The sequence below is a fragment of the Hemitrygon akajei genome, chromosome 7 (assembly GCF_048418815.1).
Source record: "Hemitrygon akajei chromosome 7, sHemAka1.3, whole genome shotgun sequence".
Classification (NCBI taxonomy): domain Eukaryota; kingdom Metazoa; phylum Chordata; class Chondrichthyes; order Myliobatiformes; family Dasyatidae; genus Hemitrygon; species Hemitrygon akajei.
In genome coordinates, this window is record NC_133130.1 from 179712777 (window position 1) to 179732251 (window position 19475).

Sequence of the window (19475 nt, forward strand, 5' to 3'; positions counted from 1 at the left end):
GATTGACGGTCTTCCGATTGCTGAATCAAAGGTGGTGACAAATCAGCATATAGGAGGGAGGTTGAAAATCTGGTTGAATGGTACCACAACCTCTTATTCAATGTCAGCAAGATCAAATCCATTGACTTCAGGAGGAAACCAGAGATCCACATGCCAGTCCTCATTGGGGGCAAAATCAGAGGTGGAGGGGTGGAGCTAGCAAATTTAAATCCCTCAAAGTTATCATTTCAGAGGACTTGTCCTGGGCCAGAATTCAAGTGTAATTACTAAGAAAGTACTTTTGGTTTGACATCTAAAATTTTCTATAGATGTGTGGTGCAGAGTATATTGGCTGGCTGTATCTCAGCTTGGTATGAAATCACCAATGCCACTTAATAGAAAATCCTGCAAAAAGTAGTGGATACGGCCCAGTCTGTCACAGGTAAAGCTCTCCCCACCACTGAGCACATCTACATGGTGTCGCAGGAAAGCAGCATCCTTCATCAGGGACCCCCATAACCCAGGTCAGGCTCTCTTCTCGCTGCTGCCATGATGTTGGTGGTACAGGAGTCTCAGGACTTACACCACCAGGTTCAGGACCAGTTACTGCCCCTTAACCATTAGGCTTTTCAAGCTAAGGGAATGACTTCGCTCAATTTCACTCGCCCATCACTGAACTGTTCCCACAACCTAGATTTTCTCATTTGAGATTGGATTACTACACTGCAAAGTCTCTTCCGGGGATGCCCGAATCTTTTGTTCAATAGGAATTCAGTGAAACCTTCTCTCACTGCTCCCCCCTGTGATCCCTGCTGCTATTACCCAGACCCGCTACCACAACCATGTTTCCTTTCTGGAAACGTGTCCTCACCACCAGCATGTACCACATGGTTTCCAAATTTGTTTTCAAGCTTCTCAATTCAATCCAACTCTTTACTTCTTCCTTCCCCCTTCACGTTTCACCCATCACCTCGTGCTTCTCTCCCCCACCCCACCTTTTAAATGTACTCCTCAGCTTTTTTACTCCAGTCCTGCCGAAAGGTCTTGGCCTGAAACGTCTTTTCCAGAGATGCAGCCTGGCCTGCTGAGTTCCTCCAGCATTTTGTGTGTTGCCCACAACCCAAGGACTCACTTTACTTAGAACTTTGAATATTTGAGGCATGACATAAGATCACATCTGCATTTACAGAGTAAATTATATTTTATACATTCAAACACATCATGGTTATTTGCAACCTGATAAACTCATTGGTAAATTTTAAACTAGGGTATTCGCTATAAATATTCTGAGTAGCTCAGAAATTTGATTAGCAGTAAGCAATGTATACTGAGCAAAAAACTTGCAACCAGACTATTCTCCCGTTCAAAAATGAACCAAGCCAGCACATTAAAAATAAGACCGAAGTAAATAATTTCTGAATAATTGGGGCAGTGAATAAAAACAGATCTGTACACAATGGACCAAAATGATACACAGACACACACAGAGAAACAAAGCGGGATTGCTTCAGAACAATTTATTTAAAAGCCTAGAATTCATACTTACTGATGTGATGTATAATAAACTGTAAACATTTTGCATATGCTCTAATGCTGTATTGTACAGTGCATAACTAAATTATTTACCTTGAAATTGTTTGAACCCAAGAACTGCACATTTACAGTATTTCTTAAAATACTCCAGGATTGAGACATCCCAGACACTGGAACTCAAACTACTGGAAGTACTAGCAAGGCCAATGAAGGCAATAGGCTATTTTATTCTGCCAGTGGACAATCTGATATTTGGTCATGACAAAGTTGGAATAAAATCAAATATTGCAAGCAAAATAAATAAAGTAACTGCATTTAAAAAAAACTAGTCTGTGATTCCACTTTGCAGAGAAATATATATCACATTAACGGCAGTTCTGCAGCTATTTAAATGAGTTCTCATATTGCAGTTTCTCCCAGAGTTCGCAATACTCTGCAGCTAGAATCTATGAAACTGCTCAATTACATAACCTAGTAAGAGGCACAGTTACATCTTAAATGGAAGGGGAAAGCAAAGGGCTGCACTTCTCAGAAAATTTATGATGATATTGTATAATAATCATTCGATCCATTTCATTTTTATTCAGCTGTGGACCTGCATTCTAGGAAGGTCAGTAATGAGGCAGCATTAGAATAGGAATCAAACATTGGCACTAATGGGATTTATTACAGCACATCAGTATCTACAAATCATTCTCAAGATATGAGTTGATCTGTGAGAAGATATTTTACTTTTTTCTTAAAACTTTCAATTATTTTTAGTATGACCATGTAAAAAGTACTAACTTAAAGAGAACAACAAATGGCAAAGTTTTGGGTTTCAGGAAACAAAGCCATAATCTTAGTAAGATTCTATCACCAAAAAAACTGCGCAGCATCATTTCACTGTTCTACAGATGCTTATAAAGATACTGTTTTCTCCAAAATATAGCTCTTTAAGATACAAATTATTCAGCATCCAAAGATCCCCATGGTGCATACCTTCAGAAAATAAAGCTTAAAGGAATATGAATCAGTTTCCTGAATTTACCAAGAGCTCTGAAGTCACAACCAATGTAAGAGGAAAACTATTCACTGTTTATGCCTGTAATTCTTTATTTAGGGTGATATGATTGACTTTCTCCATTTTCTTTTTTGAATGCTGTCAGATTGCAACAGATGAGCAGCATCTGAGGGAAATCTGAATATAAACACACATTCCAAGACATGTGGGCACACTGCCATTCACTTGTGCTCCAAGTACTAACTCAAAATAATTCGACATCAGCCGATTATGGAATGATTATGGATCGAACAAAGAAATACATAACAATTCTAAACTTACGCTGAATACTACAGCATCACCGAGAAAACAGAAATCAATCCAGGACTCCTTAACCAGGGTCTTAGTATGTTATTTCTGGACTCACAGCCCATTTTTGCTTTTGAAGAAGTACCTTTGACAACATCCAATTAGTAATAGGCACAATTTATGAATAACAGTTCAACATCTTTTGATCACAAGACCTCCAATATGGCACTATCTATATAAATAAACAACCTGCCCCAGGTCACTCTACAATTCATTATTGCTTTAACCATTTTCAAAATACGCGATCAAATTCCGTCTGGTTGGCGGCAGCAGGATTCTTGTTCTGATTGGTTGACTGCTGAGGCATGTGACTGCCACGCCTCCTGGGAGGGGCTAAATATTCAAACATTGATTGGTTGTGGGTTGAGAGCATGTTCTTAAGGTCAGAAGGCATCGGGTCAGTCCAGAAGAAATCGTGGTTAAGTGCATCATCACTGTCAATCCTCTGGGTCGGGTCAAGGACAAGCAACTTGTCAATTAGGTCCAGCGCATAAGGGTCCTTTACATAGGCTTTTAACCGGTCTTTAACTTTCCTCTTCTGACCTTTAGGTAATTCCAACTTTTGGTACAGTTCATACTTATCAACATTAGGCCAAACCTGAAATCAAGCAAGCACAAGTTTAATCTCCACTATACTTTCTTCATTTGTTTTATTTAGACACAGTAACAAGCCCTTCCAACCCAACAATCCAGTAACACCCAATCACACCCATTTACCAAATAGCTTACTAATCTGCACGTCTTTGGAATGCGGGAAGAAACTGAGCATCCAGAGGAACCCTTTACAGACAAACAGCGGTGGAATTGAACCCGGGTTGTAGTTGTTGTAATAGCATCTCACCATCTGCTATGGAACTGTGCCACTCATAAAGATTTGTTAACATATTACTAGCTTATACACAATGTTACCAAATATTCACATTATCAAGTATTATTTCTCCTGGAATATAAAGACAACTTCTTTGTTTTCAATCAATTGCTCATTTAATCCCATTACCCTCAGATTGAGGACACTTGGTATGGTGATAAAGACCAACTACACAGATGCCTTTGCTATTCCTGATGGCCATTATTAAGCCAAATCTGTCCTTCCAGATCTAAAAATCACATAGTTTAGCAGTTTTCATCCACATGACATCACTGCTCACTTTGCTCATGAATTCTCTTATTCCATTGTCAAACACTCTAGTTTCCATCCTACAAATACTTGACAAAATAACCCACCTTCAAACCTACAAGAAGCCACCCTTGGCACCTGTCCTTTCAAACTATCATCCACCATTTCCTTTCTTTAACGGTTCTCCATTTCTAATAACTACAATTTTGAAAATCCACCAGGTTTCCACCTGTGACACCAGTGAAAGAGCTGACTGTGACTATGATAATGCCTGTTTTATTCTTCAGTAAACAATTTTTTAAAAATCTGCAGATGCTGCAAATCCTAAATTTAAAAAAAACTAAAGAAAATATCAGAAACATTCAGCATGTGGTAGGATCAGTGAAAAGAGAAGCATGGTTAAAGTTTTGGGTCAAAGATGCTTTGTCAGGACTGGGAAAGGAAGAAAACTCGCATTTGTTTTAAGTTGCAGAGAATTGGGGGGTGATAGATAGACAAGGAAATATATGTGATAGGGAAAGGCCAGCGTTGGCCATGGTTGCCTTTGGGACATGAGTTTATAGCAGTAGTTAGCAAATGATAATACAGACAAGGAATGTAAAATTAAGACTATGGTACCGGCCCAGCAGTTCAAGCTGTATTAACTGAACCAAGTCATAGATATGCAACGTAGCAGAAACGACCGGTTTTGAAAAGTAAAGATGAAGCTCTGAAATTGCTGTCACCTTCACATGGTCGACATCTGACTCTTCCCTTCTCAGTATCCTTCCCAATTTCAAGGCAACAGGCTAGTAATAACCATCCATTGCAAATACTCTATATAGATTATCACTGTTATCGTGACTGCTTTCTCCCTCCTCTCAAAGCCTAAAAATATTCTCCCATTTCTTATGCTTTGTTGTCTTTGCCCTCATGAAAAAGACTTCCCTTACATGTGCCTCTGAGATGCCTGCCTTCTTTCAGAATCATTGTATAGCCCCTTGAAATAGTTGACAGAGTCTGTGGCAGCATCTTATCTATTCCCCTCTGTATCTCTCGCCCCCTTCCCACATATCCAGACAAGCACCCTTTACAATTTACACAAGATCAACAAGGTCCCACCACTAAACAGCACTCCCCCTTCTCCTTCAACACTTCACAGGCCAATTCCATTCAGGATTTGCCCTAATCTGCCCTGTTCTCCACAATCACTCCCGTCCCTGTAGCACTTTTCTACGCAACCAGAAGTGATTTAACACCAACCCTTCACATCTTTTCAAACAGCAATTCATTTGCATTTTTTCCAATGCTAGTTCTCCTCAGGTGGTCTTCTCTATATCAGAGAAACCAAAAGCAGGATGGCTGTCTGCTTTGTGCCAGTCACAAAGGATACACTGAACTTCCTGTTCCATGCCGTTTTCATTTAGACAGAACATGTTAACAAGCCCTTCCAGCCCAGCGATCCCATGCCACCCAATCACAGCCATTGACTAATTGGAAACGCTGCACTGGAGGAAAGCCACACAGCCCTTCCAGACAAACTCCTTACAAACAGCAGCGGAACTGAACCCAGGCTGTCGACGCCGAAATAGCATTACACTAACCACCACACAACCATGCTGCCCATGAAGACCCATCTGCCTGTTGCCTCCTGCACTTTTAGACACAAACTTGAGGAACAGCACTTCATCTGGCACATTGCATACTTCCAAATCCAATATCAAAGTCTGTAACTTACATTAATTGTGCCATTCTTTCTAATTCTTCATCAGTTATTTGTGGTGGAAGATGCTCCTACTTTAAAGGAATCATCTAAACATAAGTCAGTACATTTACTGGCTGTATTATTACTGAGCACTAGTATTCTTGAACCCAACGGGCTGTGTACCTCTGTTGTAATGGAGCCACAGAGCTGACTGATCAACGTTAACTGGTGTTGTTCTGTGTTGCCTTGCATTATTGGACTCCGTGTCCACATCTCGGCCATGATGCAACCAGCACCCCAAAGATCAATAGGTGGTCCGTAGTCTCGCTCACCTGGATTCAGGAAAAAGGGAAAGAAACAACACAAAGTATATCTTGCAGGAATGTGATACACCCAGGTTTTCCACCTAGAAGGTACTATGATTAACTCCCAAGAATGCATGGCCTTTTAAAAACTCAATCCAGGAGGCATTCTTCACATACAAACCTGCATAGTGAATCCCAGATCAAACGACATTACTTCTCCATTCTGTCCTCATCCAATATACAAACTGACTGCTTCAACAAAGATTATTTCTTTGTTTCCCCAATTCATTTTTCCCCTTTCTGACTGGGAAACAACACCCTCAAAAATACCAAATCCTACATTTGATAATTGGCCACAGACCCTAGGATGTAGAGATTCATGCAGTTTTGATGACAATTCCCATAATAAATACAACTAAGTAATTCTCTTCCACGAAGCTAATAAAAATGTTAAAAATAAACAATCCAGATAACTGGGTAATTAAAATGAGAAATCAGTTAAATTTAAATTACTTTTACTTAGGATATTAAAAACAAAAAAAAAACACTCAAACAGATGAATTGTAGTGTAGTGATTACCTGATCATCTCTAGTGGTTTAAAAGATGTCGCTTTTCTATAATTTAAAACAGATAGCTACTGCCAATCCCACCAGTAAAGAGAAAGTTGTTGAGAATGAGACAGAGACCTCTCCTGGCTACAAGAAGTATATACTAACAGACTTTGCTTCAGTGTATCATAATTATACATGCTTAAAAATAGCACCCAATACAAATTCTAAGTAGCCAGCTATGAACAAAATATTCAATTTCCTTTTGGAACACACAAAAGTTTATAGTTTTGACTCTGGCACAAATGCTCCAATACAATTCCTCTTGGATCTCTAAGGCTTAATAGACACATTTATGATGGTTAGAGTCTATTAGGACAAAAACAGGATTGGGGGATGAGGGAAAGGTGGCCTTGTGGACACTGAGCAGAAAATAAGGAACTAGTTTTGTTTGAGAGACAAAGCTGTATCTTATTGACCATCGTTAATTGCTTGAGAGAAAATAACTGTGATCCACTGGCAATTTCAGAGTGCAAAGTGTGCAAGAAATACTCTCTAAGCTTGTCACCATGTTTAGAGTAACTTACCTAGCAGGAGCTCTGGTGGACGGTACCACAGGGTTACCACCCTATTGGTGTAGCGATTTGGCTGGCTATTCTTGGCAAGACTAAATGCTCGAGCCAGACCAAAGTCGGCCAGTTTCAACACACCGTCCCGAGTGATCAGAACATTGGCTGCCTTCATATCTCGGTGCAGGATCTACAAACAAAAATGCAAAGGCAATGCATAGTTTTTATTTTCTGACAAGATGCAGTTATTGAGAGCCAAATATAAAATAACAAGCCTTAGTTCATTATTACATTGTGGTGCCTCGCACAAATGGCCTGTTAAAAAAAAAGACCTGTATTTATTCATCTCCATTCTGATTTAATCTTTGAAGCACAGTGTCACAAAGGGATATACAGTGGTTATCGAGCACACAAGATGCTACACAAAACAAAGGAAGAGAGAAACATCTGAATAGATTTACAGCTTAAAGGGACCATTCATTATTATTTCCTAATTGCATTTAAACTGATGGGGAGCGCCTTCTTGAACTACTGCAGTCTCTGTAGTGAAAACAGTCTCACGCTGCAAAGATGATAAGAGATGGAAAAGTTGAAAGCCAATAATCTAGGGTGTCAACATTAAAAGTCGTATTGAAACAATCCCCATTTAATAAAACTCCAAATCACTTTAGTTAGCAATGTGGAAAAAAGGCAGCAAGATACTGTACATTTAGCTTTATAGTGATCAGATGGTAACATGGCTGTGAGCTCAGCTCTGACAGCAACCAATCAATGCAAGCTAGGTCACTGCGTCTCACCTTGTTCCGATGGATGTAGTAGAGCCCATTCAGCAGCATCTGCATCACCTTCTTGATTTCTGCCAAAGTGAACTTCACGTTCGCATTGCTGAGCAGTCCAGCCAGGTCATGCTCGCAGAAGTCAAATACCAGATAGATGCTGCCCTTGTAGCGATTATACTGCGTGGCTGGAGGGATTACACAGAAATAATCCATCACTGCCCCCCCTTTAAGCATCACTGTCTCAGGTACAAATCCCACTCTCATTTGTTTGGACCAAAACAACAGTGAGCCAGGAATAGAGACAAGAGCTGGAGAGATTTTGGTTTTAGGAGAAATATCAATTTTGTGGAGTCTTCCTTGCCTAAATCTTCACCTGCCATTACTTCAGGCAACAGGTGGAAGGGAATACTGTCCTCAGGTCATTTCAGTGAGACAGTGAAAAAAAAATCTGTATATTCTTACATACATAGTAGAAAATGCTTGCTAACCACTGGGAAAACATGAGGCAGTTACAAGGAAAGGGTGACTGGGCAAAAGGGTAAACGAGCAAGACCAAACACCTTTGGACTGAAATGCCAAGTTTTGAAAGGCCTGTATTAATTCACTGTTTCACTCCATTCCAGAGCATCACCACTTAGGTTGCAAAGGAACTGCTCTTGATGGGGAGATTCAAAAGCTCCATTTCATGTTACAAACGTTCTGCTGTGTCCTTTCAATGTGTGGACCAAACTACTACAGATATGTTTTGAGTTATACAGGCTATGAAAACCTTGTATCAATCCTGAACAAGACAGCTATTTGCTGTGGACAAATTTCAGTTATTTGCAATAGGAAATTCAGGGCATTGAACTAGTTATGCATTTACTAAAGGTGTTACACTCTGAAGGATTTTCACTTTGAGATGAAACTCACCTTTGGTGCGGCAGATCTCAATAAGATTCACCACATTTTCATGCTTCAGTAGTTGCAGGATTTTTATTTCTCTCAACGCCGTGATAGGAAACTAGTAAAAATGGTTTAAAAGTTATTTGCACAGCACTTGTGGGAATAAACTTATCTTTAACTCAAAAGATCTTCACAACATTGTTACACCACAGACATAAGATTTATATTACTTCTATATTTAACTATTTCAGCGCACTCATAACTGACCACTCCAAATACCTGAAATCGATTTCAGAAACAGTAAGACAATGAAACACACACACTGGTCCTCAGGGATCAGAAGTAGAAAGAGTGATCAATTTCAAGTTCCTGGGTACCAATATCTCTGAGGATCTAACCTGGACTCAACACATCAATACAGCTACAAAAGCAGCACAACAATAGCTATCAAAGTTCAAGGAGATTTGGTATGCCACTAACTGCACTCACAATTTTCTACAGTTGTACCGAGGAGCGCATTCTAACTAGCTTTATCACCGACTGGTATGGGGGAAGCTACTGCACAGGATCAAAATAAGCTGCAGAGAGATGTAAACTTAGTCAGGTCCGTCGTGGGCACTAGCCTCCATAGTACCTGGGGCATCTTCAAGGACCAATGCCTCAAAAAGGTGTCATCCATCATAAGAAGCCCCATCACCCAGGTCATGCCTGGTTCTCATTGCTACCATTAGGAAGAAGGTACAAAGTCAACAATTACAGGATCAGCTTCTTCCCCTCTGCCATCCGATTTCTAAATGGACATGAAGCCCATAAACAATACCTCACCACTTTTTAATACACACACACACACACACACACTGCAATTCCGTGTTTTTTCTCTATTACACATAGCATTGTATTGCTGCCACAAAGACAACATACTTCACAACATATGCCTGTGATATTAAACAGCATCCTGATTCTCAATTGCTAACATCTTCATTTATCATGTGTGCACATTGCTCTAAAATGGCCCTTGGTAAAGCAATGACTCAATTTTAAAATCCTTCCATTGTATCAGTCCTATTGGCTGCATTTTTGCATGTACAAGAATAGGCACTATTTGTACAGCCCATGTGACAGGAACCCAGGATATCATGTCAGATACTGGAATCTTAGCAACAAACAAAATGCTGGAAGAACTCAGAGGTCAGGCTACGTTTATGATGGGAAACTGACCGTTGATGATTCAGTTTGAAATAGTTCAAACACCAAATAAAATCAACAGAATGTCTGATTAGTTGTGTTGTATCAACACAAGTTACAAAAAGGTACAAATGTCTCAGGACTCACACCACCACATTCAAGAGCAATAACTACCTCTCAACCATCAGGCTTTTGAACAAACGAGGATAACTACACTTATCTATTGAGATGTTCCCACAATCAATGATCTCACTTTAAAGACTCTTTGGCTACATCCACACTATGCTGGATAAATCTGTAACCAAAACCTTTTCTCTTCGTTTTTACCCTCCGTCCACACTAAAACGGCGTTTTCATCCCCCAAAACCGGAACTTTTCAGAAACGCTTTCCAGGGTGGGTATTTTTTGAAAACACTGCTCGGGCAGATCAGTGTGGACGGGGTAACCGGAGAAATCTGAAAACGCTATCAGACAGCAGCGCGCTATTTCATTGTTTTCTTGAACGCAACCTAACAATTTCAGAACAGACGGCAACCAGGCTGAAGCCAGAAGAGTTAGAAATGTACTCACCAAATACTTTGACCCATAACTTACTGAATAAATAAGTATACTGTACTCACTTTGCCCTGTTTTCTGTCCTTGCTCATATGAAGGTGGTTTACCTATTTATGCAAGTACTTCTTTGACAATAGATGTGTAGCTTAATGTAACATTGTATGGAAATACAAGATAACACTGATGCAGACATGTTTTAAACATTTAACAAGGTGCTTTATTAATGCAACAGAGTTAGTCAGTTTTCAATGTTTGTCGCCAGCCAGGTCAATCTGTCCACGAAATCCCTGTCGGTTGCCTCTGTACACTCCAATATTTGTTTTTTTTTACTTTTAAGTTCTCCCGCGTGAAAACGTCGTTTTAAGTTTTTCTAGTCCGTAACTACACAAACGCGCACTTTTACAGCGAGATTTGACACCAAGCATGTTGCTTGTTTTCGGTAGTTATGTCCTGCACACGCGCAGTAGGAGATTCCCTGAAATCTCCGTTTCAATGTGGATAGAGATATTTTCAAAAACGGATAGTGTGGACGCCTCTCACTTTTACGAAAAACCGGCGTTTTCAAAATTATCCGGTCTAGTGTGGATGTAACCTTTATCTCATTATTTATTGCTACTTATCTGTATTTGCATTTGCAGTTTGTCTTCTATGTTCTTTCATTGATCTTGTTCAGTTACTATTCTATAGGTTTGCTGAGTATACCCTCAAGGAAGAGAATCTCAGGGTTGTATGTGATGACACCTATGTACTCTGATAATAAATTTTACTTTACTTTAAAAGATTCATTTGGCAATGGTATCTGGCTTGTGTGTAAGCCACAACGGCTGCATTTTCCTGATTGATGAGTAGTCTATCAGGAGAGATTAAAGTGGAGCTGACATTGGAAGCAGCACTTCAAGTTGATGCTTGGGATTTTGGCATCTGCGAAAGGATTACTTAAAAGCACTGACCAGACTCACACAAGTGGCCATTTTGTTTAGTTATCAAAGAAACTCTGTAAACTGTAATTTGCAGATAAAAAGCAAACTTCCGTAAAAGAATTGGCCAATTAAGTCAATAAACACTCACATTATCAACTATCAGAAGGACTCCAGAGACAAAGTTAAACTTTAATATCCACACTGACAATAGAATTTTGGCAACGTACCCCTTCCTTTTCATTTTCCATGAGAACTTTCTTCAAAGCCACTTTTTTCCCTGTCTGCCGATGACGTGCTTTGAACACCTCCCTGTAAAACAATTACAGTACTTTTAATCAAAACACTCCAGTTACCAATGAATTCCACAAAAACAAATACAGCCATATAACACTATTCCACAGAAAGGGAGAAAGATCAGAAACTTGCATTCATTTTGCTAGTCATGTATGTTTATTTTTTAACATCAGATGAGCACATCATTGTCGATAAGCGAAGCACTATAGCATGAAAGGATATAAAATGGTTCCTTGCACTCTTAGAACTTTCAATAGACTCAAGTTATACTTTCAGAACCATGTTTATTTTGTCTCACCGCCTTTATATAAGGTATTGTACCTGGATACACTGGAAGGCTGAGGGGTGACCTCATTGAAACCTATCAAATGTTGAAAGACCTTGATTGAGTGGATGTGGAAAGGATGTTTCCTATGGTGGGAGAGTCTAGGACCAGAAAAGAGGGATGTCCTTTTAGAACAGATACAAGAAGGAATTTCTTTAGCCAGGGAGTGGTGAATCTCAAAGGTTTCAAAGGTACAATTTAGAAATGTATACAGTATACATCCTGAAATGCTTTTTCTTCACAACCATCCACGAAAACAGGGGAGTGCTCCAAGAATGAACGACAGTTAAATGTTAGAACCCCAAAGTTCCCCCCCCAGCTCCCCTCCCTCCCTCACGTTAAGCGGCAGCGAGCAACAATCCCCCTCCCCACCGGCAAAAATAAAGCACACCCGTTACCAACACTCAAGTGTGAGCAAAGCAATAGCAAAGACACAGACTTGCAGTTACACCAAAGAGTATATTGTTCACCTGTTATTTCTACATGCTGCATGCTTTCTCTCCTAATAAGGGACAAAGAGGTGACTGCATTTTCCAATGAATCTGTGGAATTCTTTGCCACAGGTGGCTGAGAGGCCCATTCTTAATGCAGAGGTTGACAGATTTTTGATTGGTCAGGGCATGAAGGGATACAGGGAGAAGGCAGGAGATTGGGGCTGAGAGGAAAAACGGATCAGGCATGATGGAATGGTGGAGCAGACTCAATGGACCAAGAGGCCTAATTTTGCTCCTATATCCTATAAGGCCCTCCAAGAGGACCGTAACCTTGTCATGGTTTGGAGGCTTGCATGTCTCAGTGACCCAGAGAACTATGTTGGCAGGAGACAGGGCTTTATGTTTTGACACTTGGTAGGGTCACCTATGCCAAGCAAGTCAAAGGGTAGAGGCCAAAATAACAGATGTCCACTAGTCCTCCAGGTCCAGGGGTTCCGCTCAGGGCTAACAACCCTAATTGGTAAAACAGAACTGTTACAGAAACAGCAACGAAGAATCCTTCTACATCTGAGAAACCAAGGACAGACCTTCATTCCTGCTAAACACCAGCAGTATAACGGGCAGAAAGTACACTACTCGGCAACTGAATTAAGAATTTGAAAACAGAACTTAATACATCCTCAGAATCTTTCAATGTTTTTCTACAATGAAACACTGTATGAAGCGCAAACATAGTTCAGTTGGAAAATACAACCACTTCTCTACACTACAAAGAATGGCGAACAGCAAGTGACGTGTGTCAGGCAAATTAAGGAGAATTTGAGAAAAAACAGAATTCTCTGCTCCAGTTTGAGTAGGACCATGAGCCATTTTGCATACTTCCAGTTCATAAATATTTCCAAATCAGCCGTTTACCTCCACGTGTATGAAATATTAGTTTTTCTTTAATTCTGCAGGGTTTTAATAAGATCATACATGTGGTATTATGTGTTAGTCTTCTCCAAGAAATAATAAAACTTCTTTTCACAAAGATAAATTTAAATTTTCAGAATGAAATGATGTTTCATGAAAGGAAATTGGACAGCTTTGAGTAAAGAATACAACATTCCTGAAGGAGTGTCTTGGCCCGAAACACCAACTATATGATCATTTCCATAGATGCTGCCCAACCTGCAGTCCCTCCAGGATTTTGTGTTGCAATTTGAATATTTTAGAACAAGTCTCAGGATCTCCCAGATTCTGATAGCTCTAAAGGGTGGACAATAAAGTAGCTGTTCTGCCAGCTAAATTCCAGAATCAAGAAGCACCATCTAATAATGAAAGATGGACCATTTAGCATTATAAAGATGTTTCTTCAAGCAGAAGCTTGAGCGTGCTTGGAAATTCCTATTTCCCAGTTATGACCACTCTGCATTGTAGTATGTTCACTGTCGAGATCGAAAACAAATTGAACAGTATGGAATTAATGCAACTGGAGATAATACAGAAAGTTAGGATGCCGCTAAACAGTGACTCCTTTGCTTGTATCTTTGGAAACAGCTCTATTTCCATCTTTAATATCTTTATTGTTCCCTTTCAGAGTTCTTTTTAAGACCCTGACCTGGAGTTACACGCTGACTTCAGTTCTTTGTGGGAATGGGACCCGTTCTTGGGATTTCAGTACTGGTCGTTGTTCGACACACCAAGGGTTCGGCCTGAGAGTCTGGCTTGAATTCGGAAGCCTAACATCTCAGGGCTCTGCAGACAGGCAGATCAAGGGTTGGTGTCATGACAGGAGACTTATGTGTCATTGGGCGAGTCAGGATATCTGCTGTGGGCCCGAAGACTCGGGATCTTTGTGATCTTCGGGCACAGAGCTCGAAAAAAGCGACATAACAGACTTTTTAACATCGTAAACCAGCAAGTTGTTATGTCTCCCTGCTCGCTGGGAAAATGGAGACAACTTTTTCTCTCCTGGAGAGAGAATCTACAGCATGTCGAATGCTGGGTGTAACGCAAAGTCTTTGGGGTAACTGCAAGTCTGTGTCCTTGCTACTGCTGTGCCCACGCTTGAGTGTTTGGTGATGGTGCTGATGCTTGCTTTTTTTTTGCCGGTTTGGTGAGGGGGAGGGGGGACTGTTGCTTGCTGCCGCTTCGGTGCAGAAGGGGGGGACTTTGGGGCTCCTACATTTAGCTGTCGTTCATTCTTTGGGGCGCTTCTCTGTTTTCGTGGATGTTTGCAAAGAAAAAGCATTTCAGGATGTATATTGTATACATTTCTCTGACATTAAATTGGACCTTTGAATGAAGGTAGAGATCATCAGCAATTTTATAAATGACAGTGCAAATGCTCAAATCAAATCCATCACAATTGTAGAAAATCTCTTCTAAAATCTTAGATCTTGACATTGTCCCTAATACATGAAATAGTTACTATGGCAATACAAGAAACATTGCAGCCAAGTCACAAACAGCATGTTATCCAATCACAAACAAGGGAAAAATTGCAGATGCTGGAAATCCGAGCAACACACACAAAATGTTGGAGGAACTCAGTAAACCAGGCAGCATCTAGGAAAAGAATACAGTCAACGTTTCAGGCTGAAACCCCTCCACAGACCTCTACAATCAATGCTTCAATCCGAAACATTGACTGTACTCTTTTCCTAGATGCTGCCTGGCCTGCTAAGTTGCTCTGGCATTTTGTATGCTACCAGCCATAATAACACCACGACCAGATAACGGGTTTTAATGTTTATACACAGATAAGCATTAAAGAAATGGAAAGGTCTAATCAAAACATCACATTGACAGCAGAGTTCAACATTGCTGATAAAGGGCAGTTCTGAGCGTGCTGCACTTCTCACAATGAACTTTGAGCCAATTCTCTGCAAAGGGACCTCAATGGGTTAAGAGTGAAAAGTGATAAGTTTAAGGGGGACATGTAAGCTCGATTTCAACATTTAGGAAGTGAAGTTTGGATAGGTACATGAAAAGTACTTGTCAGAATCAGGTTAATTATCACCGGCGTGTGACATATAACCATATAACATATGAAATATGTTAAATTATGGAGGTCTGTGGTTCCGGTGCAGGTCGATGGGACTAGGCCGCTTAAATGGTTCGGCACGTACTAGATGGTCCAAAGAGTTTTTTTTTCAGTGCTGAACTTTTCTATGACTCTAACCAGAACTCAAGTATAGCGGTGTAAACAGAGGGAGGTTTGTGGTCTGGAAGTGTCAATGGCGGGGGGCATTTCTTCATCCGTGAAACACACAAAATGCCGTAGGAATTCAACGGATCAGGCAGTAACTGTGGAGGGAAACGGGCAGTCGATGGACTGAATGAAGAATCAAAGATCCAAAACGTCCATTGTTTATTTCCCTGCACAAATATTGCCAATCCCGCTGAATACGTCCAGCGTTTCGTAAGTAACGCTAAAAATTCCAAATCTACAGTCTCCTGTGCCTCGGGAAAGGGTTGAGTTTGGTTACCCAGAGTTGAGGTCCTTTTTGCGGCCTAGACCCCAAGCCCCGAGCCCACGCTGCCCTCTGTAAACAGCCTCACCCGAAGGTCCCCTGTCCGATCTTCGCCATCTTCTCGTACTTCGCCACCTCATCGCAGAACTGGAAATCTAACACCTCGTAATACTTGACCATATCGGCGCTGAGCCGGACCCCCATGCCGCCGTCCGGGCACCGCGCCATCTTGAACTTCCGGCCACCGCAAGGCACGCTGGAACTTACTCACAGACGCCACCGGCAGCGGCCTCCGACGGCCGGGCGTCGCACTGCAGCAACTGAGTTTGCTTGAAACTTCACAAGCAAGTTGTAATGACTGTAATTTTTCAATATTTACCGCAAGGAATGATGCATTTGTATCTGAGAGAATCCTATATCCTTTCTCTTTTGTTTTAAATCTCCATTTTGTACAATCTACAAAATGCAGCTATTGGGGATTTTCACGTATAAAACGTTTTGCTGAATTATTCCGGGAATTCAGTCCAGGTGAAGGGTCTCGACCCGAATCAGAATCAGAATCAGACTTTAATCGCCAAGTACCTATGCACATACAAGGAATTTACTTCCGGCAGATGTTGTCTCTCTGCTCATAACAATAATAATGATAAATATAAATGAAAATATAGATTATACATACAGGTAGTGCAATCCAAGTAATAGTTAGCCGACAGTTAACCGGCAGTTAACTGTTCAGCAAAGTGACCGCAGTAGGGAAAAAACTTCTCCAATGCCTATTAGTCTTAGTCTGGAGGGATCTGAAGCGCCTACCAGACGGAAGCAGATCAAACAGTCCGTGCGCAGGATGGGAGGAGTCCTTTATGATGTTCCCCGCCCTCTTCTTCAACCTGGAAGAGTACAGGTCCACAATAGAGGGCAGGGAGGCTCCAATGATGCGCTCGGCAGTCCTCACTGTGCGCTGTAGTCTGGTTCTATCCTGCTTGGTGGCGGCTCCAAACCACACAATGATGGAGGTGCACAGGACAGACTCAATGACTGCAGTGTAGAACTGCAGCAGCAATTCCTGAGGCAGACCGTATTTCCTCAAGAGCCGCAGGAAATACATCCGCTGCTGGGCCTTCTTCAGGATGGAGCTGATGTTCTGCTCCCACTTCAGATCCTGAGAGATGGTGGTTCCCAGGAACCTGAAGTTCTCCACGGTGGACACAGGGCTGCTGAGGACTGTGAGGGGAGACATAGCGGGGGGATGTCTCCTGAAATCCACTAACATCTCCTTTGTCTTGAGCGTGTTCAGCTCCAGATTGTTCCGACTGCACCAGAGCGCCAGTTGGTCCACCTGCTGTTGATATGCAGACTCATCACTATTCTGGATGAGTCCGATGACGGTAGTGTCGTCTGCAAACTTCAAAAGCTTCACATAGGGGTTGGAGGAGGTGCAGTCATTGGTGTAGAGGGAGAACAGCAGTGGAGAGAGGACACACCCCTGGGGGGCACCGGTGTTGGTGATTTGAATATCCGAGGTGACCTGTCCCATCCTTACCTGCTGACTTCTGTTGGTCAGGAAGCTGTAAATCCAATCGCAGAGGTCAGGTGGCACAGTAAGGTGAGACAATTTGGAGCAGAGGGTATGAGGGACGATGGTGTTAAACGCCGAACTGAAATCCACAAACAGCATCCGAGCATAGGTCCTAGGACGATCCAGATGTTGCAGGATATAGTGCAGTCCCAGGTTGACTGCATCGTCTACTGACCTATTTGCCCGGTAGGCAAACTGCAGGGGATCCAGCAGGCTGCTGGTGAGGGTCTTCAGGTGGTTCAACACCAAGCGTTCAAAGGATTTCATGACAACAGATGGTCAATTGTTCCCCTACACTTGTTCCTCTAGCTTTGTTGCTCCAGATTCCAGCACCTGTGGTCTCTTGTGTTTCCAGTCTGCTGAATTTATTTGACTAGTTGAGTTTTCATTCAGCAGTTTATTACTTTTCATATTTTAAACCCACGGAGTTTCAGATAACAGGTACAAAGAAAGAAGGGCTGTCCATTAAAATATGCTTGAAATGTAAAATGGAGGTAGAAGATCATCCACGATTTTAATAAACATTGCAAATTATTAAATCTCCATTCAAATGAAACCCATCATCACAATTCTAGAAAATCTCTAAGATCTAGAATCTTTACATTGTCTTTTAGACAAAATGTAGGCACTATTGCAAATAAGAGACATTGCAGCCAGGTCACTTTGGAGAAATGGGGAGTTCTGATCATGGGATTACCTTGATGGCAGAGTTCAACTTCTCCTGTGAAGGGTGTTTCTGAGCGTGCTTCCTCACAATGGTCAGCCAAAAACGAAAACGTTCTAAGATCAGGTAGCATAGACCTACACTTTGCAGAATTGAGGAACATGAAACATACGAAGTGCTTATAAAGCATTCAGGATGCAATGATGATGGTGTGACCAGGAGCCAAGAAACATTCTCAACAAGGGCTCCACTGCAGCGCGGCACTAGCGCGATGCTATTACAGCCCAGGGCATCCCAGAGATTGGAGTTCAGTTCGGATGTACGTTTGCCCCTTGGCTGCTTGCGTTTCCTCCGGGTACTTTGGTTTCCTCACACAGCTCAAAGACTTATGTTAGTTTTGAAATAGCTGGGCGGCGCAAGTCATTCTGACCAAGTGCCTGTTCCGCGCTGTATCACTAAGTAAAGTAAATTGTCAGAACTGAGCAAACATGAGGAAATCTGCAGATGCTGGAAATTCAAACAACAACACACACAAAATGCTGGTGGAACACAGCAGGCCAGGCAGTATCTATAGGGAGAAGCGCTGTCGACGTTTCGGGCCGAGACCCTTCGTCAGGACTAACCAAAAGGAAAGATAGTAAGACCTTTGAAAGTAGTGGGGGGAGGGTGAAATGCGAAATGATAGAAGACCGGAGGGGGTGGGATGAAGCTAAGAGCTGGAAAGATGATTGATAGACATATCAGAATGGGAATGGGACGTGGAATTAAAATGTGTGGCCACTGGGAGATCCTGCTTTTTCTGCCAGTCTGCGTCGGGTCTCACCAATATATAAAAGGCCACACCGGGAGCACTGGACGCAGTATACTGGGAGACCGTTTCACTGAACACCTACGCTCAGTCCGCCAGAAAAAGCAGGATCTCCCAGTGGCCACACATTTTAATTCCACGTCCCATTCCCATTCTGATATGTCTAGGCCTCCTCTACTGTCAAAATGAATCCAAACTCAGGTTGGAGGAACAACACCTTATATACCGGCTGGGTAGCCTCCAACCTGATGGCATGAACATTGACTTCTCTAACTTCTGTTAATGCCCCTCCTCCCCTTCTTACCCCATCCCTGACATATTTAGTTGTTTACCTGTTCTCCATCTCCCTCTGGTGTCCCCCCCCCCCCCTTTCTTTCTCCTGAGGCCTCCCGTCCCATGATCCTTTCCCTTCTCCAGCTCTGTATCACTTTCGCCAATCACCTTTCCAGCTCTTAGCTTCATCCCACCCCCTCCGGTCTTCTCCTACCATTTCGCATTTCCCCCT

The 19475-nt window shown here is 41.8% G+C and overlaps 1 protein-coding gene across 1 annotated transcript; it reads right to left on the reverse strand.

The window, feature by feature from the left end:
- Positions 1-1481: 1481 nt before the first annotated feature.
- On the reverse strand, positions 1482-16173 carry cdk9 (cyclin-dependent kinase 9 (CDC2-related kinase)). The gene is made up of 7 exons (XM_073052765.1): positions 16011-16173; positions 11639-11720; positions 8779-8869; positions 7885-8051; positions 7106-7277; positions 5848-5996; positions 1482-3461 (listed from the first exon to the last, which is right to left on the reverse strand). The coding sequence occupies exons 1-7, from the start codon at positions 16148-16150 to the stop codon at positions 3096-3098; spliced, it is 1167 nt and encodes a 388-aa protein (XP_072908866.1). The 5' UTR covers positions 16151-16173; the 3' UTR covers positions 1482-3095.
- Positions 16174-19475: the final 3302 nt, after the last annotated feature.